Here is a 22,911-nt window from a genome sequence, read left to right on the forward strand (position 1 = left end):
CTATTAATAAAGTGTTTTAATTGAATCTAATAACGGCAGCATATGAAAGAGCAGTTTAACAACAAAAATCAACAACATCCCGTTGGACAATGTGACGTAAAGTTGGATTCATTATTTGTATTATTATATTTGTTGCACCATTATTTATCACAGAACAACAACTGAATTCAGCCTCACTTGGGTCAACAGTCTTCAGTGGTCGTTGCTTTTGTGTATATGTGTTTTAGGCTATTTAATTTATGTTTTTTATTAGCGTAAACGTCAAAGTAAAAGTGTCCATCAAAGGGTACTGGTACTACAGTATACCCCAAGTTTCTGGTACAACATGAAGTTCCTACAATGCCGTGCTTTGCAACAGACGGCAGTTGATTTCCACTTTTTACCAAGCTTTTCACACAGCATAGCATGTGCTGACATCACTGAGCCTGATTGTGAAGTTAAGCTTAATGAAGAAGAATGTGCTCCTGTTTCTGTGTGTATTTACACATTGAACAATAAAACAGCTCTTTTCAAAGCTAAGATCACATCTAATCCAATAAATATGTAGGTCACCTACTATACGGCTGTACATCTGCCATTAAGCTAGCATGAAAACAAACTGAAAACAAAGCCCCCCCTTTATAGTTCAGGCCCCCCCAACTACACCCCACTTGGGTTTCAGTGTGTTCTCATTTCTCCCCTGGTTTTCTGGGACATGTGGGATGGGTCATTGTTATGCAAATAAGCTATTCACTGATATGTTGGAATTACTCATGCTGGTCAGTTCTGATAGGATAGGCTGTGTTGTTTGATCCGCAGGTTTACAGTAAATGTCTCGCTATGCATTTCACATTCTTTCATAGACATACGTTTGATTTTATCAGTTATCCGTGAGTGATTTGTAAAGTCACCATGTTTGGAGGAACCGACTGCTCAACCTAGGTTACAAAAATGGGTAGAACAAGCGAGTCAGACAGAATATGCTTAGGTTAATTTAGTGACCGCAAGCTGCTACCTATTTTAGCTTGGCGTGGCTCTTTTGAACTAGGCCTGTGTTGAAAAGATCGATTCTCCGATTTTAAATCGATTCTCATATTAATTCCTAAAAATCGATTAATATGTCTAAAGATCGATTTAAAAAAAAAAAGAAAAAAAAATCATCATTACATTACAACTTTTGGTACTTTTTTGTTTATGCCCAAAAAAGGAATATTTTGTTGGACACGAGAATAACTGGTGCCATGTTTTTGCCTTTAAATATGTTTAAAGGTATGAAAACATTAAAGTTTTCAGTTATAATTGCATAAATTGTCTATATTTCATTGCTTTATATACTGTCTTGAGGTTACATTTGCATAAATGTTAAAAACCAAATTCTCATAAATGGGGAAAAAATAAAAGCGATTTCCTCCGTCTCTGTTTGCTGCCCTGGATCTGTTTGATAATTCTGACCCACGATGTTTCTGAAAGCAGTTCTATCAGCATTCTGGGAGCTGATTGGTCCTTACAGCATCATTAGCTGCAATACTTGCTGTTTAATCTCAATATAATACTAGTATTAATATGTTGCAGAACTACACAGCCATATAATTCATGCAACAGCTGAAAAAACAGTTTTATTAACAGTAACCCAAATCAATATCGGATCGGATCGTGATAATCGATTCTGAATCTTAAGAATCAGAATCGAATCGATTCTTGATATTTGAATCGATCCCCAGCCCTAATTTGAACCTATGATGCAATGTAATGTTACCCCTACAATTATTCTGATTAAATATGTCCTTGTTTCAGATGTCATTTTGGTACAAACACCTTAGCAATTATATTAGTGAAACCGAAAATAATAATAAACACTTGGCCAAATACCGAACAATGGTTCTTCGCAGTTTTTCATTTATTTGGGCAATTTTTTCACCATTGCATAAATCAAATAAATGTGCAGTGAAATACCCGCCAGTCACAATTTGTCTTACTGTACTTCGCGGTGGGGCAGGGCTGATCTCCGCAATTTGAAGCCTTATATAATAATTGTAAAAATCCGGGTTATTTTCTTGGAGGATCTCGTCAAACATACAGTGAGGGTTCGCACACCGCATCGGTAGTACAGGCCCTTTTCTCTGCGCTCTCTCCCCCATCTCCTACGCTGTGCGTCCCACGACCGTCTCCATCACCAAGCGGCTTTCCCAAATCCAACTCAGCCTGGATCATTTCTCGTGTCCTCTGCTTTTTCCCCACATCCAAGTAATGATCTGACATGTTTGCTGCATTTAACACTGCACGCCCCTCACTCCATGCTGATCGCTGTTTGATAAGCTTCATCACACGCCGTTATTAATGGTTCGGTTTTTCCCCACTTATTCCACTGAACACCGAAAGTGTTTTTTTGGTATTTTTGGCCGAACAATTTCGGTTACCGAACATTCGGTGCATCACTAAATTATATGAAAAAGACTTTCAGAACCCACACAAGAAGTCTCAGAGCTCCAACCAACCTATGCCAAAACCTTTGCCATGAGATTTCCATGACGGAGTAGATGTGGAGCTCCCAGGGTAGGTTGGTAGTGGGCCATCCCATTTCAAATGTAATTTCAGTAGTGACATCAGAAATGGCCGCCATGTCCGGTCATTAAGGGGCCACTGCAGACCAGGAGGCAGAAGTCCTATTGCAGACTTCCATTATAAATGTGTTTGTTTGTTGTTCAGCGACATTAAAATAATAAACCTGCGTAGTTTTTTCTGTGGCTTTGTCATAGCCAGGTCTCGTAAGAGGTCTAGGCAAAGTCACATAATCCAAAAGGCCACCTAAGAGACTGCTAGGCAGCAATGATTTGGCCGATGCAGAGTTAGTATACAGAGAAGAACCTCTTCACAGAAGGCGATTTCAGTCCAAACTGTTCTCTGACACGCTTCCTCCATGGTGGAACAAGTTATCAGTGGCCACAAGTGCTTAGCCTCTCCAGGTTCAAAAAACTGTTGAAAACTTTACTCTTCTCGGCGTACACTGCGCTCTTTCTTCAACTTCCTATGAACTTCCCTTGAATATCGTCTTAGCTGCACATATGCGAATGCTGCCTTGGCTTCACTTACTTTGAGATCTACAATGTTACTGGGGCTTGATTGTTTTCCTCTGTTGAAAGTCGATTTGGATAAAATGTCAACGTAAGGTAATGTATTTTCTTTAAAATACCAATGACTAAGCCCTGTTAGGTCTCTATTCACAGCTCAAAACTCTAGACAGCGCTAAGAGCTAAAGTAGTGACAGCTAATCATTTACTATGCCAGCGGTCAGTCAAAATACCACCAATGTAATTATGCCAAAATGTCTTGCTTTATATCATTTTACATTTAATTTCATTTCATTTCATTTTTATTTATTCTGGTCATGGAAATATGCAAAGAAAAAAAGCAAGCAAGTAAAATGACAACACAATCAAAAACATATTCCAGAACTAGAAAGGAGCAGGAAGAAGAAAATCTTATTATACCTGCCCCTCCCTCAAAAGAAAACTGAACAATAATAACAGATGGTCTGCACAATTACTTAAAAAAAACAAGAAAATAAATTGTCTGTCTCCATACGCATATATTATATATTTAGACTATTTCATACATACATTGCTATTTTTTTCTCTTTAAATTTATATTTAAACTGAAATATGTTTATACAGCACTTTAAATCATAATTTAATGAATTCCATAACTTAATTCCAACAATTGAAGTGCTCATCTGCTTTAAGGTTGTTCGGGCAAATAAATGTTTAAAATTTAATTTTCTGCGACTATCTTCGTTATTTAAACTGAAAGTAAACATGTATTGTAAGTTTTCTGGTAATAATTTACATTTAGCTGTGTACATGATTGTGAGTGTCTGTAACTTAACCAAATCCTCAAGTTTCAGTAATCTTGATTCAAAAAATAATCTGTTGGTGTGTTCTCTGTAATGTGTATTGAAAATAACTCTAAGTGCTCTTTTCTGTAATAAAAATAAAGGATTCATATTGGTTGGATATGTGTTCCCCCAGATTGCAACACAATAAGATAAATAAGGCAAAATTAATGAACAATATAAGATTCTCATTACTGTATAATTTAACACAAACTTAGCCTTGTTCAAAACTAAAATATTTTTGCACACTTTTGATTTTACATGAGATATATGAGCTTTCCATGTCAATTTATCTATGACTATTTATCTATAATAACCCCTAAAAACCTAAATTGTGATACTCGTTCAATTGGTACTGAAGAATTATTATTATTATTATTAATCTATGAATTGGTACATGAAGTGAAAGAAAGAAAGAAAGAAATTCACTCCGTGTACTGTTGTTGCACATCTGCAATCTAGGGTTGGAACCTGTCATTTAACTAGGCTGTAAATATGTTTATTTCTATTATGATATCAAACAAATTTAACAGACACAAATGGATATTAATTTGCTTTTGGAGTCAACCCCCCCCCCCCCCCAAAAAAAGACTTTAACCCCTGAGTTCAACCATTTAAAAAAAAACATGAGAAAAGTAAGTATAATAACTGGAAGTGAGAGTCTAATGGAGTTATTTATTTCTGTTTCTGCCAAATATCTTTCAAAACACCAGTGAGCTGTATGAATAAGCCAGGGAGTTTGTGAGTGACAGATTAGTTGATCAAAAGTTACCGTCTTCTATAGCTGGCACACAAAGTACTGGTGAAACTATCAATATTTTACAAATGCACAAACTCCTTTAATGTTTGAGTATGATGAGTTACTTTGCCAACCCGCCTCCAGCTCTCCAGTCCCCACCAACAGCACTTTCCCTCTTATAATTACTGGATGTTATAAAACAACAAAGTGTAAAGTGGGGCACACAACATCCTATAAAACCAGTGCAGTTGAGCAGCGTTTCGAACGAAATCCCTAAATCTACCAGCAATTTCTCTAATCGAGATTATCTGAATTATAAGGATGGGTGTGACCTGTGATGGTACGTCTTTCCATATCACTGAATAGATATCCAAATCCCCAATTAAATACCTACCCATGAAACAGATATCAGGATATTTGGTCCCACCCCCCGCAAAAAAAAAGGGTAACTTCTCAACAGGGAGAATGTGAAGTCATATTCATAAATGAAATCGCATCTCAAAACTCTTCAGGACAGCTTTTAATGTGTGATTTGTTTCTTATCCTTTATCTTATCTTTTATCTCTTATCTTTTTTTTTATCCTGTGGTTTTTAATTTTAAATTTTCTTGATCTCGATTGTGGCAGGGTGGAGAGGTGGATAGGACACGCGCACCTGTGTCCCATCCGCCTGAGTGGATCTCTCCACCCTGCCTGCCTTATAAGGCGGAGCTGGACAGCAGAAAAGAGGTCGGAGCTGCTGTCATGCGGAGGTGCTTGTGCACTGTGTGTGGGTGATTATTAAATAAACGGTTCTGCACGAAACTCTGTGTCTCTCCGTCCTTCGGTCGGGCCCCCGTGGCACTCGCCCTGCCACATCGATGTTTTATCTTTGTGTCTGTGAAGCGTTTTGAGATCTTTTAAAAGGGCTCTATAAATAAAATTGATTATTATTATTATTATTATTATTATTATTATTATTATTATTATAAACAGCCAGGGAATGGGTGCTGTATCATCTTTTGAATCCGTGCAGACATTTTTCAAAGATATAAAATCAAACGATGCCATCCTAAAAGTGTGCCACTATTCAAATGTATAGATTTCAGTTCTTTATTTTTATCAACATAGATTATTAACTAATTAGTGTGGCAGCAGGTTTCTAAAGCTTTTACACTGGCAGCTTCCCCACAAGTGTGTTTTTTGCAGAACTTTAACTAAGGCCAAGTCATCAGCAGAATTAATTGTAATCATTATTATTGATCTTAAAATAATGATTTTTACTGAGTTTGAAACAAGTTTTCATTTATGCATATTGGACTGGACACTGAAATGACCCTAGTTAAGGATAAAAACAGAAGTAGATAACAGCATCATCGGCATAAAAGCATTGATGTTAGTTGAGAAAAGGATGGTTCTTAAAAGAGAACCATGGGGCCCCTTTTGAAACCGTCATTAAGGCAAAGAGGGACCTCTTCATTTTTATCTACTGGGTTATGGGTAAAAAGTAGTTGGCAAACCAGGATACTGCTTGAAATACCAACATTTTAAAGGGTATTAATTCATACTTTAGGGTCTAATTTCTCAAAACCCTTTGACTGATCAATGAAGAGTGAGGTATAATACTTTGTGTGACCAACTGCTTCACTTATATAATTTACAACCTTAAGAGCCACTGTAATGGTGCTATAACTTCAATATGATGTGATATGTGCTTCAATAAATGTCATTAAAATCTGATGACATTTTTTGTTATAAACGATCTTCTCTTTTGTAAGGAAGCACAACTGAGGTACAATTGAGGGAGGGTTCAAGTGGGGGAACATAAGGGAATTTGTAATTACTTTAAAGACAGAGATTAGAATTATATGGAAGAGGCTCATCAAGATATGAAAGTCATCACTAGGGGTGGGTATTGGGAAGGACCTCACGATACGATACGCATCACGATACTTGAGCCACGATACGATACACATTGCGATATCCCGATTATGCGATTATTATATTCTACATAGTTCACCGAAAAATTTAAAAATGCATTACACATCTTAAAATCCAAGTTGTATATATGAACATCAGATGATAGTGATGGATCTTAAAATCAGAGTTGCACGTTCATCAGATTATAGTGACAATTCATGGGACAAACTGAGTCAAAACAATGTTTTATTATAACTATACAAGCTAAAGTTACAACATATTTGTATATGTTTTTCATATTATTTACATCATATGAAATTAACATTAAATTTAGTATGAGGTTGCTTTAATTATGTGGCAAATGATAATAAACACAAGAAAGATGGGTACTAAAACCAAGGACAGGCACAGTGATCAGTCAGTATAGATATAAATCCATAAATAAATAAAACTCTGTCCATTATTTTTCATTTTTTAAGGACAGGCAATTGTGTTATATAAAAAATAAATTATAAAATGAAATAAAACGTGAAATAAAACCTGAGCTCAGTGCAGGGCCCTCCCAGGGTTGGTAGAGAGTGGCAATGCCCAGGACTGTCACTTAGGTAGGAGCACTGGGTGATATAATGGGGAAAAAATCGGGGATAAAAAATATTTAAAAAAATAAAAAATAAAAAAAATAAATAAAAAAAAATTGATATTCAAATTTTTAATATCGATATTGAATCGGCTGGAAAAGTATCGCGATATATTGCCATATCGATATTTTTGCCCACCCCTAACCGAGACAGCTAAAAAAAAAGATGTTTCCTTCTGTCTTGCACAGTATATGGTCCTTCTCATGAAGTATTCTAGAAAGAAAATACAGAAAACTGTGGAAATCTGACTTTTGGCAGTCTCTGGAAGGAATCTGCATCTTTAACGGACATGTGAGGGAAGCTTAAAATCCCATTAGGGCTGATCAAAATTCAAAGAAAGCATGCATTGCCCGGCCTCAGCCTAAAATCTATTCCTGTCAGCACTGAGTAGACAGCCAGATATGGGCTAAATTGAGACAGTCTATTCTGGTTGGAGGAAAGTGAGTGGAGGGGAAGAAAACATCACTGGAGGGAGGGGGAAAAGGGAGTAAGAGAAAGAAAGGGATGATGGGATGACTCGGAGAAAACCCTTAAACCTGATTCCTACTGTAGAGAGAGAGAGAGAGAGAGGCCTCCTGTAAATAGTGCATGTTTGTCTCCAAAAGAGATTCCCGTACATACACTCACCCTTTTCTGAGGCAGTGAGTCGTGGAAGATACTAAACTTTTCCGAGAGGATGAAGCAACACCGGCTTTTGTTATTCAGCCTCATTAATCAATCGCGGAGGTCGTTGGAACAGTAGAGGTCTTACTATAATGGGGCTGGAGCTTTCAGGCAGACACAAACAAGTCTGAGTGCTCTTGCACACTTTCTAAGCCACTGGTCAAACTCAATGAAACACATTCTTAAAAACCAGCACAGTGAAGCAGTCAGCCATAATGGAGGAAACTACAAAAAAAAAAAAAAAAAAGTACTTTGAAAAGATCCACAGGATAAAAAACTGTGTCTTTTCACTTTCTTGCTGTGGGAATGGCAGGTGTGCGACTTTGGGAAACGGTCGAAGACTTGAATCAACTCGTTTGCTCTCCCTCCCTCGCGTTTGCTGCCGTTTTTCTCACATCGACTGAGACTAAAGAGATTAACTGAGGGAGATGAAGCCACTGTGGCTCTGCCAGCCTCCAGACAATCCCTCGATATTCCAGGACTTCCAAGTCTTTCTGCTGCTGCTGTCAGTTCATTCCTCACTCTATTTAATTACACTCAACCCCATAGAGTCCCTGCTTAGTCCTTCAGCGGAGGTGTTGTGCTTTTAAATTATAGGCTGCACCATCGCTCGTGTAAAATCTATACAATCCATATAAAGTTAATTACATTTGACTTGGCAGCCGAGCCTAAAAACCACACGCCTGCCCTTAAACAGTCACGTGTCTGCGTTGACAGAGTGTAGGCAGTTTCAAATGGTTCAACCTAAAAGGGAGATGTTGACACAAAAATGCCCCCCACGTGTTTGAAACCAGCAGCTGCACAAACAGCAGGGGCACTCATGACTTCACAAGAGGTTTGTAAAGCCCACCCACAACCTCTGATAGAGAAAAATAAACTTAATTTGCAATCAATACTGACTAGAACCCACCTACTTTACAAATTAGTCATTTATGGTACTGACTAATGTTACCTTCCATTCATTTTGATAAAATATTTCCAAATAGCCAAATTTTTTGTGCTGCTAATAACATCCCAAAAGTGCGTGCTGCCGGGGTTGAAACCAATACTTGTGGAGTTCTGATGGGATCAACAGTTGCTTGGTCGTCTGTGAATGGTCTATCTCCACAGGTGATGGGCCAGTTGTGGTCACATGCAGGTAGGAATGGGTGATATTTTACCGTTCACGATATACCGTCAAAAGAATTCCTCACGATAAGAATTTGTCATCTTGCGGTAAAAATGATAAATTCCCGTTAATGACGTTTTTGTGTAAAGCCTGAATTATGGTTCTGTGGTTAAATCCACGCACAACGTACGTGAAGGAAGGAAGGAAGGAAGGAAGGAAGGAAGGAAGGAAGGAAGGAAGGAAGGAAGGAAGGAAGGAAGGAAGGAAGGAAGGAAGGAAGGAAGGGAGAAAACAAGGAAAGGAGGAAGGAAGGAAGGAAGGAAGGAAGGAAGGAAGGAAGGAAGGAAGGAAGGAAGGAAGGAAGAAAATAAGGAAAGGAGGAAGGAAGGGAGAAAAGAGGAAGGGAAGAAGGAAGGAGAGAGCAGGAGGAAAGAAGGAAGGAAGGGAAAAAAGAAGGAAGGAAGGAAGGAAGGAAGGAAGGAAGGAAGGAAGGAAGGAAGGAAGGAAGGAAGGAAGGAAGGAAGGAAGGAAGGAAGGAATAAAACAAGGAAAGAAGGAAGGAAGGGAGAAAAGAGGAAGGGAAGAAGGAAGGAGAGAGCAGGAGGAAAGAAGGAAGGAAGGGAAAAAAGAAGGAAGGAAGGAAGGAAGGAAGGAAGGAAGGAAGGAAGGAAGGAAGGAAGGAAGGAAGGAAGGAAGGAAGGAAGGAAGGAAGGAAGGAAGGAAGGGAGAAAACAAGGAAAGGAGGAAGGAAGGAAGGAAGGAAGGAAGGAAGGAAGGAAGGAAGGAAGGAAGAAAATAAGGAAAGGAGGAAGGAAGGGAGAAAAGAGGAAGGGAAGAAGGAAGGAGAGAGCAGGAGGAAAGAAGGAAGGAAGGGAAAAAAGAAGGAAGGAAGGAAGGAAGGAAGGAAGGAATAAAACAAGGAAAGAAGGAAGGAAGGGAGAAAAGAGGAAGGGAAGAAGGAAGGAGAGAGCAGGAGGAAAGAAGGAAGGAAGGGAAAAAAGAAGGAAGGAAGGAAGGAAGGAAGGAAGGAAGGAAGGAAGGAAGGAAGGAAGGAAGGAAGGAAGGAAGGAAGGAAGGAAGGAAGGAAGGAAGGAAGGAAGGAAGGAAGGAAGGAAGGAAGGAATATAAATTCCCGTTGATACGTTTTTGTGTAACAAACATGGCGGATCTGAGAGCGACATAGATTTATAGTTGAAAAGGTGGAGTTGAATTGGTATTTTTTTTATCGTCATTTTTATCGTTATCGGGATAAATGCCAGAAATTATCGTGATACATTTTTTAGTCCATACCGCCCATCCCTACTTGCAGGTCAACCAAGCAACATCATCTACCAATTGATTAGTGGTCCAGTTGAAAGGTTCCTGAAATGCTCCAGGGAAAACCAGAGGACTCAGCTGCTGCAAGTGTTTGGGTTTTTTTTGTTTTTTGTTTGTTAGAAAGCACTGGAAGGATGAAAAGGCAGGAACGTCCTCTCTTTTTTGTAAAAGATTTCAAAATATTGAAAAAAGCAACAGAATTTAAGCATTGCTTACCCCGCCTTTAACAAGATCCAGACAAAAGTCAAAAGCACAAGCGTTCCAAAACTGGAAATGTGCATCGACAAATTAGGAATAAGGATGGAGAACAGAGATGAGCGCAATAATCAGTTTGAATACTCAGGAAAAAGCCAATCAGAAAACTAAACGAAGAAAAAAAAGCAACAAAACACAGAGAAAAAAAATGAATTATTGAAAAGTACATAAAACAAAAAACATGACAGATCCAAGATATGCGTTTGTGTTTCATTGCTTGTGGATCCATTTGAGCCGCTGTAATGATGATGTCTTTTTTCCCTTTAATAGGCCGGTGACGACACTGAGAAATATGCTTAGTTTTTGTGCTGCTGAGAGTCAGCTACATGAGCAGATCCATAACACCCCCTCATATCCGACCATAAAATATTAAGCTGCAGCCAGCAGACGCTTAGACTGGAGGGAGAGGGAAGCAGCTCGCCTGGTTCCCCTCAAGGACAACAAAATCCAAACAACAGGACCAATAAAACTCCTGGACAACCACTTTACATCTACATAGAAATTGAAGTTTCTTCCTCTTTTCCCTGATCTGTTAGCAAAGCTTGTGTAGCAGACCCAAGACGGGATTCACAATTACAACTCAAAATCCCAAAACGCTGAAAAATGGGAAAAAGAAAATGTAATGATTTGCAAAACTTGTAAATTTACAGTATTTTCATTGTACCATCCTTAGAAAAGAATGTGAGGGCACTCATTGTACTCTCTCCTCTTTAAACAACGGTTCCCACTAGGAATGGGCGATATTTTACCGTTCACGATAAACCGTCAAAAAAATTCCCCACGGTAAGAATTTATCATCTCGCGGTAAAAACAATAAATTCCCGTTGATGACGTTTTTGTGTAAAGCTGATTTATGGTTCTGAGTTAAATCCACGCACAACGTACGGGAAGGAAGGAAGGAAGGAAGGAAGGAAGGAAGGAAGGAAGGAAGGAAGGAAGGAAGGAAGGAAGGAAGGAAGGAAGGAAGGAAGGAAGGAAGGAAGGAAGACAAGGAAAGAAGGAAGGAAGGGAGAAAAGAGGAAGGGAAGAAGGAAGGAGAGAGCAGGAGGAAAGAAGGAAGGAAAGAAGGAAGGAAGGGAAAAAAGAGGGAAGGAAGGAAGGAAGGAAGGAAGGAAGGAAGGAAGGAAGGAAGGGAGAAAAGAAGGAAGGAAGGAAGGAAGGAAGGAAGGAAGGAAAGGGGAGAAGGAAGGGAGAAAAGAAGGAAGGAGGAAGGAAGGGAGAAAAGAGGAAGGGAAGAAAGAAGGAAGGAAATGAGGAGGAAGGAAGGAAGGAAAGAAAGAAAGAAAGAAAGAAAGAAAGAAAGAAAGAAAGAAAGAAAGAAAGAAAGAAAGAAAGAAAGAAAGAAAGAAAGAAAGAAAGAAAGAAAGAAGGATAAATTCCCGTTGAGACGTTTTTGTGTAACAAACATGGCTGATCTGAGAGCGAAATAGATTTATAGTTACAGAGGTGGAATTGAATTGGTGTTTTTTTTATCGTCATTTTTATCGTTATCGGGATAAATGCCAGAAATTATCGTGATACATTTTTTAGTCCATACCGCCCATCCCTAATTCCCACACACCTGGGACCTAAAGAGGCAAGTTGCTGGAGTTTTGGGAGAGGAACACCGACCCATTGTTGTCTGATATAGGATTGGAGCTTTTCAACAGTCCTGGGTCTTTTTTTTTTTTTTTATTATTATTATATGCCAAATATTTTCAGCTGATGAAAGGTCTGGACTAGAGGCCAGTTCAGCAGCTGGACTCCTCTACTACCAAGGCCTACTCTTGCCATGGATGCAGTATGTATTGCATGTTAGGTCCACTTGCCCGTCTCCTCTTTAATCCAGAGCATGTGCTGTTCACAGTTTCTATAAACGGTTACAAGTTTAGATTTGTCAAACCACAGGACGGTTTTCTGCTTTGCCCCGGTATTGTTTTGATTCTGCAGTCAGATTCAGATGTGACTTCTTCTTTGCATGTCAGTGTGATAATCAGAAGGGTTTTTGAGCTCATGCCGGGATTTTAATTAAAGAATCATATCTGGTTCCAACGCGGTGCTGCCCGAGGGTCTGAGGATCATAAGCGATCTGTATTGATTTTCAGCCTTCCTCCCGGCACTGAGAGACTTTTTCAGATTATTATTATCTCTTTTTGATGTTATGTGTCGTTGATGATGAGATATTCAAAGTCTTTGCAATTTTATATCCTGAATTATTGTGAAATTGCTTCACCATTTCATCACAGACTGGAGAACCTCTGATCATCTTTACTTCTGACAGACTTTACTTTTCGGCATCTAAAATGTTTTTTAAAGTTATCTGAAAAGTTATTTTAAGAACAAAATCCAAGTTTGAGATTTACAAATCATTGTAAAGAAAAAAAAACAAAAACACAGCTGAATGCTATGTAAAACCACCAGCACACACAGTTTTCAATCAACTAATTCCCAAATTTAATTTGCTGTTATCATGTGATCGTCATTTTTGTAAACAGTGGATGCTACTAAGCAAAGGTTATAAAGAGAGGGCGAAACTAAACCAAAGTCACCCTCAGTTCACCGTAATATCCACACAATATCAATAAACGGGGACGTCTAGTCACTCTAACTGCATATTACTTTAGATGCACTAGAAAAACTAATAGACATAAAGGTTATGGCTCATCTCACCTGCTAAACTAATTGCTTATATGAAGGAGCGCTTCTTTTATTAGCCCTTGATGAAACAGCTTTAATACGAAAACTCATCGAAACGAAAGTTAACAGTCGACCATACACAATCCCATTTTATGTATTATGTGGATTTTTTAATAGGAACATCTCGAACAGATACTACAGACATCCGACATCGCCTTGATAATGATATTTTCTCTGAGAAAATCTTATATTCTGGTAGAAATCTCCCCCTCCTGCCTGCTGCAGCTTCTGTTTTATAATCAGAGCCACCCTGCCGTGCATCACCTTGGTGTTGGCACTCACATTCCAACCCCAGGGATTTACTGGTTTGGGAATTGCAGGAATTAAGACGCATCATCTAAACGCTCAGCCAAAACACACAGACACATGGGCCCTTCCTTTGCTCTGCAGACCTACTTTTGTTCGATGGCTTTTAGCTTCTCTCTCAAACAGTCACTTTACTATCATTTTCTACCCAGCGCCACAGTCACCTACAAACCCAGTTACCATGGCATAAAAAAAGAAGAGATTTCCCAAAAACAGTGGAAAATTCTGAAGGATGAATGCAGATTAATGCTTTTCGGTAGCTGAAGAAACTAAAGTGAACATTTCTTTCCTGCGTTTGTTACTCGTCTAGGGTGGAGAGCCCCATCACGTCTGGACCAGGTTCGTCTGGTGAGTCACACTTATATTAAAAAGGAGCGCCCCGGCTGTTAGATTGCCTTTGTCGTATAGCTCGGAGGAAAAATGTTTATTATTACTATGACGTGATTGTAAGAATGTGGATTTTTATACATACACTGGGGATGGGCGGTATGGACTAAAAAATGTATCACGATAATTTCTGGCCTTTATCCAATAAAAAAAATACCAATTCAACTCCACCTTTTCAACTATAAATCTATCTCGCTCTCAGATCCGCCATGATTGTTACACAAAAACGTCAGAATTTATCCTTCTTTCTTTCTTTCTTTCCCTTCCTTCTTTCTCCCTTCCTTCCTCCTTTTCTCCATTCCTTCTCCCCCTTCCTTCCTTCCTTCCTTCCTTCCTTCCTTCCTTCCTTCCTTCCTTCCTTCCTTCCTTCCTTCCTTCCTTCCTTCCTTCCTTCCTTCCTTCCTTCTTCCCTTCCTCTTTTCTCCCTTCCTTCCTCCTTTCCTTCTTTTCTCCCTTCCTTCCTTCCTTCCTTCCTTCCTCCTTTCCTTCTTTTCTCCCTTCCTTCTCTCTTTCCTTCCTCCCTTCCTTCTTTCTTTCCTCCTGCTCTCCTCCTTCCTTCCTTCCTTCCTTCCTTCCTTCCTTCCTTCCTTCCTTCCTTCCTTCCTTCCTTCCTTCCTTCCTCTTTTCTCCTTTCCTTCCTCCTTTCCTTCTTTTCTCCCTTCCTTCTCTCCTTCCTTCCTTCCTTCCTTCCTTCTTCCCTTCCTCTTTTCTCCTTTCCTTCCTCCTTTCCTTCTTTTCTCCCTTCCTTCTCTCCTTCCTTCCTTCCTTCCTTCCTTCTTCCCTTCCTCTTTTCTCCCTTCCTTCCTCCTTTCCTTCTTTTCTCCCTTCCTTCTCTCTTTCCTTCCTCCCTTCCTTCTTTCTTTCCTCCTGCTCTCTCCTTCCTTCCTTCTCTCTTTCCTTCCTTCCTCCCTCCTTTCCTTCTTTTCTCCCTCCCTCCCTCCCTCCCTCCCTCCCTCCCTCCCTCCCTCCCTCCCTTCCTTCCTTCCTTCCTTCCTTCCTTCCTTCCTTCCTTCCTTCCTTCCTTCCTTCCTTCCTTCCTTCCTTCCTTCCTTCCTTCCTTCCTTCCTTCCTTCCTTCCTTCCTTCCTTCCTTCCTTCCTTCCTTCCTTCCTTCCTTCCTTCCTTCCTTCCTTCCTTCCTTCCTTCCTTCCTTCCTTCCTTCCTTCCTTCCTTCCTTCCTTCCTTCCTTCCTTCCTTCCTTCCCACAAAAACTTCAACTGGAATTTATCATTTTTACCGCGGGGAATTTTTTTGACGGTATATCGTGAACGGTAAAATATCGCCCATTCCTAACATACACACACATACATATATATATATATAAAAACTTGAAAGGCAGGCCCGCCTTGGGCGTACAAAAAAGCTTGGTGCTCAACTGAGTTCAATAATAATACGTCTCACACTAAATCTAAACAAAGGAAACACATGTGGGCAGACTGACTCCCTCTCAAGCCACACAAACCAACTTACTGTTCATGTTCTCTCCTTCTATAAAAATGTATCACTGTGTTGTTTTCCTCCATCCGACGCCACGCTGTCAAGCAGTCAGTGGATGCACCGCTGACCTCTCAAATACATTTCACCTGACGGCACACACTCTTTACTGCATGTGTGATAAATGTGTCATCAGAGTTTCAGTCCTCAATCACAAACCAATCACCAGGGGACTGAGCCGACAAGTCTCAACAACCCCGGGGACTTAAGAGTAAGAATGTGGTTTTGGGGAAAAAAATAAATAAATAAATAAAAATATATATTATATATATTGGTGGCATACATGCAAGCAATCAGTTTTACACTTGACACAGACATGTGATTTGGCAGAGAAGGCCCTGTAACCCTCCGCAGTTTTGGATGGTCAGTGTCAATACTGGAAAGAGGCCATATTATGCTTTTCTGTGTTTTCTGGCCTTTAATAGTGTTACAAAGATAAATTATAAACTTACATGTGACCTGAGGCTAAACAAAAAGAACAAAAAGTGTTATGTATAAAATAGGGTGCTGACCTCACTTCCTTCGAGAGTTTTTCTAACAGCGGCTCTCTATGACATCATAGATGGACAGATTTTGACTTGACTATGACTGTGTATTAAGAGTTACGTATGTTTTTATTCTGACGTGGATCGGTTTGTTGGAGGAAAAGAAAAATAATGTATTTAATGGATCTCACAAAAAAAGTAATCACTGAGTCAGTCATGATTGTTGTGGACTTGTGGAGTAAAAAGTAGTTTGTCTACAGCATCATCAGATGTTTCTAACTCGGTCAGCATTTCACTTCACCAGCACATCTGTGTCTCCGTCTATCTATGCCTTTTAACTCAAACATACACAGAAAATCATCTATATAATAGGTACACATTCCCAGCTTCTTGTTGTAAGACATTGACAGTTTTGTGCCCATCTTACCCTGATTCTCCTCATAGCTGCCACGATCTCCATCCGACTGTTTGGCCTGGGTACATCCAGACTCCCCACGTACTGAAACAAACCATCACACAGAAACACCTCAGTCAGATCAGACCCCATGCATTACAGCAGGACAAAGATATTCCATAATCATTGCTTTTCTTATGATATTATGAATGAAATCATTCCTGCTTCTATCCCCCAGCTCTTATAGTTGAGCCCTGTGCCGATTTAAAACTGATTCAGCTTAGGAATGGGCGATATTTTACCGTTCACGATATACCGTCAAAACAATTCCTCACGATAAGAATTTGTCATGACGCGGTAAAAACGATAAATTCCTGTTGATGACGTTGTAAAGCTGATTTCTGGAAGGAAGGAAGGAAGGAAGGAAGGAAGGAAGGAAGGAAGGAAGGAAGGAAGGAAGGAAGGAAGGAAGGAAGGAAGGAAGGAGAGAGCAGGAGGAAAGAAGGAAGGAAGAGGAAGGAAGGAAGGGGAAGGAAGGAAGGAAGGAAGGAAGGAAGGAAGGAAGGAAGGAAGGAAGGAAGGAAGGAAGGAAGGAAGGAAGGAAGGAAGGAGAGAGCAGGAGGAAAGAAGGAAGGAAGAGGAAGGAAGGAAGGAAGGGGAAGGAAGGAAGGAAGGAAGGAAGGAAGGAAGGAAGGAAGGAAGGAAGGAAGGAAGGAAGGAAGGAAGGAAGGAAGGAAGGAAGGAAGGAAGGAAGGAAAGGAGAAAACAAGGAAAGGAAATGTTTGAAGGGAGAAAAGAGGAAGGGAAGAAGGAAGGAAAGAGCAGGATGAAAGGAGGAAGGAAGGAAGGAAGGAAGGAAGGAAGGAAGGAAGGAAGGAAGGAAGGAAGGAAGGAAGGAAGGAAGGAAGGAAGGAAGGAGCAGGAGGAAAGAAGGAAGGAAGGGGAAGGAAGGAAGGAAGGAAGGAAGGAAGGAAGGAAGGAAGGAAGGAAGGAAGAAAAGAGGAAGGGAAGAAGGAAGGAAAGAGCAGGATGAAAGGAGGAAGGAAGGAAAGAAAGAAAGAAAGAAAGAAAGAAAGAAAGAAAGAAAGAAAGAAAGAAAGAAAGAAAGAAAGAAAGAAAGAAAGAAAGATAAACAATTATCCTCTGTGGAGTCAGACGCTTCCCAAACCGTGTGCTCATCCTCATCTTTAAGCGTAACAGTTTGAATCAGGTTTTCCTTCTGTAGGGAGCTACTTCTGTATTTATATTTCCATTGCAGTGTGGGAAGCCTTCTGTTTCTATTTCAGACTAAATTGTTTATTGTGCGGTATAGATGACAGCACCGTGCCTGTTTAGTAAGCCGTTTGCGGCTTGCATACATTAGAATTCATTGCAGGCTGTAGGGAACATGCTGCCTTTGATGTTGTTGTTATTTTGATCACAGCTGATGGACCGAGAGCATCAAATCTGCGCCGCTGACTTGCTGGTTTTGTTGTTGCATTTAATGACTCATACACGTATTTCTTTGTATTCAATCAGGATCTTGTGGGTTATCTATTAACAGAGATTTTTCTTTCTGAAATGAAATGTGATGCAGTTTTCTTCAAGTGTTGTTGCTGTCTAATACGGAAGTGTTGCCCTGAGTGTTCCCCCTCGGTGTTGTGGTTTGATGTTATTCAAAAGCTGTTGTTGAACTTTGGATCAGTAACACTCCCTTTCTTCCAGAGAGCTACTTCCTGTTCTACATTAGCAGCACTAATCAGCAAACACAGAACATGATAAGACTGCAGATTTGTGTGACTTCAGCTCAGATATCTGTAAACAGGCATTTCTAATGTTGTTCAGCATCTATAAAAGGTGATTTCTGCTTTGTCAGTTTTACATTAATGGAATTAGAAACTTTTTTTAAGTATGCTTTTTCTTGCCACTGCTGGAAATGCAAACTAATCCTCTGGTTCTTCTAAAGTTAACACTGATTTTTGGGGGTTGCGGTTCCAGCGGGCGCAGAAGAAACTGACTGCCATGCATAGAGATACAAGCATCCAGAGTAAAGAAGTATATGATGGCAGCAATCATGGCTGTTCTGATCTTGGACGCTCATGTACGAGTTGAAACTTAAAGCTCGCTCCTTCTCTGTACATTCTGTAGCAATGGAAACAGCTGAGGGGTACCTGGCTGTTGAGGTTCTATCAGCCTCATGTCCAGTATCAAAAGGAGACCAATGTATCCCTAATGTTTTTATACTTTTCTTTTAAGTACATCCACTTTTAATGAGAACAATTAAAAAAGTGGTTTATGAAAACTGAAATGTTGCTTACCCAAAAGGTTAAAAATTCAAAGACTTTAGAAAATAATTCATTGTATAAAACAGTTATCTCTGAGATGTTTTGTCTATTGTATTGCTGTTCTGTCATGCTCTACATAGAGCGTTTGGTGAGAAATAAGAGAATTTGTCTTCATTTGAAGCTTTCTCATGTAAGTCCTTTCGTGTGAAGGAACTGAATTTTGCCTCATAATTTCAGTTTTTTTACTGATTTATAGACATAATTTCTATATATTTGCAAATTACATTAAACTTACAAGTTTTCTCCCGCAAATGAGTAAGTTCATAGCCAGAATGTATGATTATAGGCTATTTGTGCAAGTTTATCAAATCGGAAATCTTGGTTTGGCTTTTTTTTTTTTTTTTTTTTTTGCAAATTTGTGACTTCATAAAGACATTTAGAGTTTACAAAATTGTCAACATTTTTTTTTACAAATTTCAATGTGAATTCATGTTTTTTTTTTCTTCCTTCAAGTATGTGATTTTAGATTAACTTTTTACCTTGAGCTTAGTTTCACAAATCTAGCCTGTTTTCTTCTTGGAGTTTAAACAGATGAATAAACCATCACACATCTTAAACAGTTTGAACTCCCGCATTGTACTAGAGCAGGGGTCGGCAACCCACGGCTCTAGAGCCGCATGCGGCTCTTTAGCGCCGCCCTGGTGGCTCCCTGGAGCTTTTTCAAAAATGTTTGACCTTTTTTTTCAATTTTTCCTTCTCTTTTTTCTTTTTTTCCTTTTTGTCTTCTACGGAGCCCCTAAAGGGACACAGATTTTTTTTTTTAATATAATGAGTTTTATGTGCGCGCGTGAATCCTTTAAGTGAGCACGTAAACTTTTTTCTTCCTTTTTCCTTTCCTTCTAATCTCGACATTTCGACTTTTTTCTCGACATTTCGACTTTTTTCTGAAGATTGAACTTCAACATTAATCTTGACATTTCGACTTTTTTTCTTGAAATTTTGACTTTTTTCTCGACATTTCGACTTTTTTCTCAAGATTGTACTTCAACATTAATCTTGACATTTCGACTTTTTTCTCAAAATTTCAACTTTTTTTTGACATTTCAACTTTTTTCTCAACATTTTGACTTTTTTTTCGAAGTGCATAATGGAAAAAAAAAATCTTCCCCCAGTTCTAACTAATATAGAAACATGCAGCATGTGTTGTCTTCATTCTAAGGCTTATACAAGATTTTTCATTTTTTGCGGCTCCAGACATATTTGTTTTTTGTGTTTTTGGTCCAATATGGCTCTTTCAACATTTTGGGTTGCCGACCCCTGTACTAGAGTGTTCCAGATCACGGGCCTCCTCATCTCGCATGGGGCCCCGAGAATGCCAGAAACGGCGCTGTTGGAGACCACATGTGTGCAGTTTTTGAACAGGACGTCGTGCCATGTGTTCAAACTTTACATCCCAGCTTCCGTGTCTAGTGCACCTGCTGCTCCCACCAACAAAATGAAACTCTGATAAAAGACCGTTTCTATTCAGATAAAGACAGAATATGTTGTGATTTCAACTTGGCTTGGAAACATATCCCATGCTGATACGCTTCCTTACAAAGTCATGCTCTACATAGAGCGTTTGGTGAGAAATAAGAGAATGTGTCGTGTGAAGGAATTAAATTTTGCCTCATAATTTCAGTTTTTTACTGATTTATAGTAATTTATAGTCATAATTTCTATACATTTGTAAATTTATTACATTAAACTTACGAGTTTTCTCCCACAAATGTGTAAGTTCATAGCCAGAACTTATGATTATAGGCTATTTGTGCAAGTTTATCAAATCGTAAATCTTGGTTCGGCTTTTTTGTTGTTTTTTTTTTTTTGCAAATTTGTGACTTTATAAAGACATTTAGAGTTTACAAAATTGTCAAAATTTTTTACAAATTCTTTTTTCTTCCTTCAAGTACCGGTATGTGATTTTAGATTAACTTTTTACCTTGGGCTTAGTTACACAAATCTTTCACAAATCTAGCCTGTTTTCTTCTTGGAGTTTAAACAGATGAATAAATCCTCACACATCTTAAACAGTTTGAACTCCCGCATTGTACTAGAGTTTTCCAGATAAGGGGCCTCCTCATCTCTTGCATGGGGCCCCGAGAATGCCAGAAACGGCGCTGCTGGAGACCACATGTGTGCAGTTTTGAACAGGACGTCGTGCTCAAACTTTACACCGGATTCCAGCTTCCGTGTCTAGTGCACCTGCTGCTCCCACCAACAAAACGAAACTCTGATAAAAGACCGTTTATATTCAGATAAAGACAGAATATGTTGTGATTTCACCTTGGCTTGGAAACAAATCCCATGCTGATACGCTTCCTCGTTGTGCAGCGGCACTCTGGAGTCCGCCACATCGTCCACCAGGTTGTACCTGTTCCTCGCCGGCATCCCGGGCTCCAAACGAGAGGGAAAACCCTCCTCTAAAACACAGCAAACAGTGTCCAGCAGCTACACAGACAAACACAGGGTCGCTACGGTCCCCATGTGAGCGCTCAGCGCGGCTCCAGGAGACGCTTCCCGGTGGAAACGCGCTCCATTGTTGCCGCTTGGGGCTCCAAGCGTCCCGTCCTCAAGGAGGACAAAACTGCGGGTCTGTTTTCCCAAAACAAACCACTGACAGACACTGAAAGAATCCCGCTCCGCTTGTGCTTCTTGGGATAAATGGAAACGCGGAGGAGGTCTGCTGCAGAAGTCCCAGAGGAGATCCAGATCCGTGTCTCTCCGCAGGTGATGCGGCTCAGTCGCTCCAGACGCTGCAGCCGTCTGTCTGTCTGTCTCTCCCTCCCTCCACAAAGCACAAAGCCGGTCCCTCATTGGAGCGAAGTTCCCAGGCATGAGGGCATGATGCAACCAGGAGCTGGGAAGCCAGCCAACAAACAAGTTGGTCCTCCCCTTAGGATGTGAGAATAAGACTGCCTACTCTCATTTCTGGCCGCTGGAGCTGGATTTACTCTGGGGAGCACGTTTTGCAGACAGCCAATTTGAAGCATCTCCAATGGTGTAATGGTGCTCTAGGGTTGTATGCATTGTTTGACTGTTACACAAAACACTGCAGCTTTTACTTCACTGGAAATATTTTGCATCTGTACCAAGATACTTTATCAAAGTAGGATTTTATTGAAAAAAAAAAGAGTCAATTTCCCAAGATCTTCGTGTTTATTGGACCATATTACACCCAGTACTCTTGTCATTTAGCAAAAAAAATCTTGTTCCACTGGCAGATTTTTCTACTTATTTTAAGTGAAAATCTACTTGAAACAGGTGAAAATTGTTGTTTTTTCCAGTGATGAGTCTTGTTTTAAGTGTAATGAGATTTTCTTTTACTAAAATGAGACATTTTAACTAGAAATAAGACAAATATTCTTGTTAAGATTTTGAGTTTTTGCAGTGATCCATTTTACTTATCCTGTGAAGGACAGAGTCATATTGATAAGTTCAGAAAAGTGTTTTTTATTGTTGTGTTTTGATGTATTTGATGTAAGCCCAGTGGATATTTAAAGCTTACAGAAGGCTGCATTTAACTGCTGCTATGTCATTCCTGCAGTGTTTCTGCAGGTGTTTTGGTCAGTGCTATCATTTGTAATATATTATATTTGTATTCAGCACAAATTATCTGTCCCCATATGATAAAATCCACCATCCCCCCTGATTTTGTTTTACAACTCGAGTACTGATTACACCGGTCATGAAATCGCTTCACTGGCTTCCAGTGAGTCAAAGGATAGAGTTTAAAATCTTCCTGCTGGTCTACAAAGACCTGAATGGTCTTGGACCAGAATACTTGATCTGTTAGTCCCTATGAAGCTCCCAGACCCCTGAGGTTCATCTGGATCTGGTTTGTTGTGGTTCCAGAACCAGAACCAAGCAAGGTGAGGCAGCGTTCAGTTATTCTGCTCCTCACCGGTGGAACAAACTTCCTGTAGACCTGAGGTCTGCTCCAACTGTCAGCTCCTTTAAATCAGGGTTAAAAACATTACTGTTTACTGAAGCGTACTCTTAAATTAAATACTTACCTGCTGTACTCTACTGCCCTTACTTTTTAACAACCTGTGCCTCTTATTATTTTACCTCTTATCATTGTATTTGTTATTTACTGTTTAATTGTGTCTTGCTGCTTTTAAGGTTAATGTAAAGCACTTTGAATTACCTTGTATTGAATTGTGCTATACACATAAACTTGCCTTGACTTGCCATGCCTTATTGAAATATTGCAACGACACAGAGCTCCCTGTGTAACAACTGTGTTTATGCAGCTGATTTTTGGCTGGCTCCAAAAGCAGTCCCTCCATACATATACAAATCTTACAGCCTGGTTCAAGAAAAGGACACATAAATGCACCAAAATTGTCTTCAGCATCAACGTTCGTTCACTTGGATT

At 39.6% G+C, this 22,911-nt stretch overlaps 1 protein-coding gene across 1 annotated transcript in view; it reads right to left on the reverse strand.

Moving 5' to 3' along the window:
- Nucleotides 1-21,331, reverse strand: part of si:dkey-34e4.1 (carboxyl-terminal PDZ ligand of neuronal nitric oxide synthase protein) — a 128,432-nt gene extending 107,101 nt beyond the window's left edge. The window contains exons 1-2 of the mRNA XM_061733781.1: nucleotides 20,817-21,331; nucleotides 16,261-16,332 (exon numbers count right to left, since the gene is read on the reverse strand). Of these exons, the coding sequence (XP_061589765.1) occupies nucleotides 16,261-16,332; nucleotides 20,817-20,921 (177 nt within the window). The 5' untranslated portion in view covers nucleotides 20,922-21,331. The remainder of the gene's footprint in view (nucleotides 1-16,260; nucleotides 16,333-20,816) is intronic.
- Nucleotides 21,332-22,911: the final 1,580 nt, after the last annotated feature.

The sequence above is a fragment of the Cololabis saira genome, chromosome 11, assembly GCF_033807715.1.
Source record: "Cololabis saira isolate AMF1-May2022 chromosome 11, fColSai1.1, whole genome shotgun sequence".
Taxonomy (NCBI): Eukaryota; Metazoa; Chordata; class Actinopteri; order Beloniformes; family Belonidae; genus Cololabis; species Cololabis saira.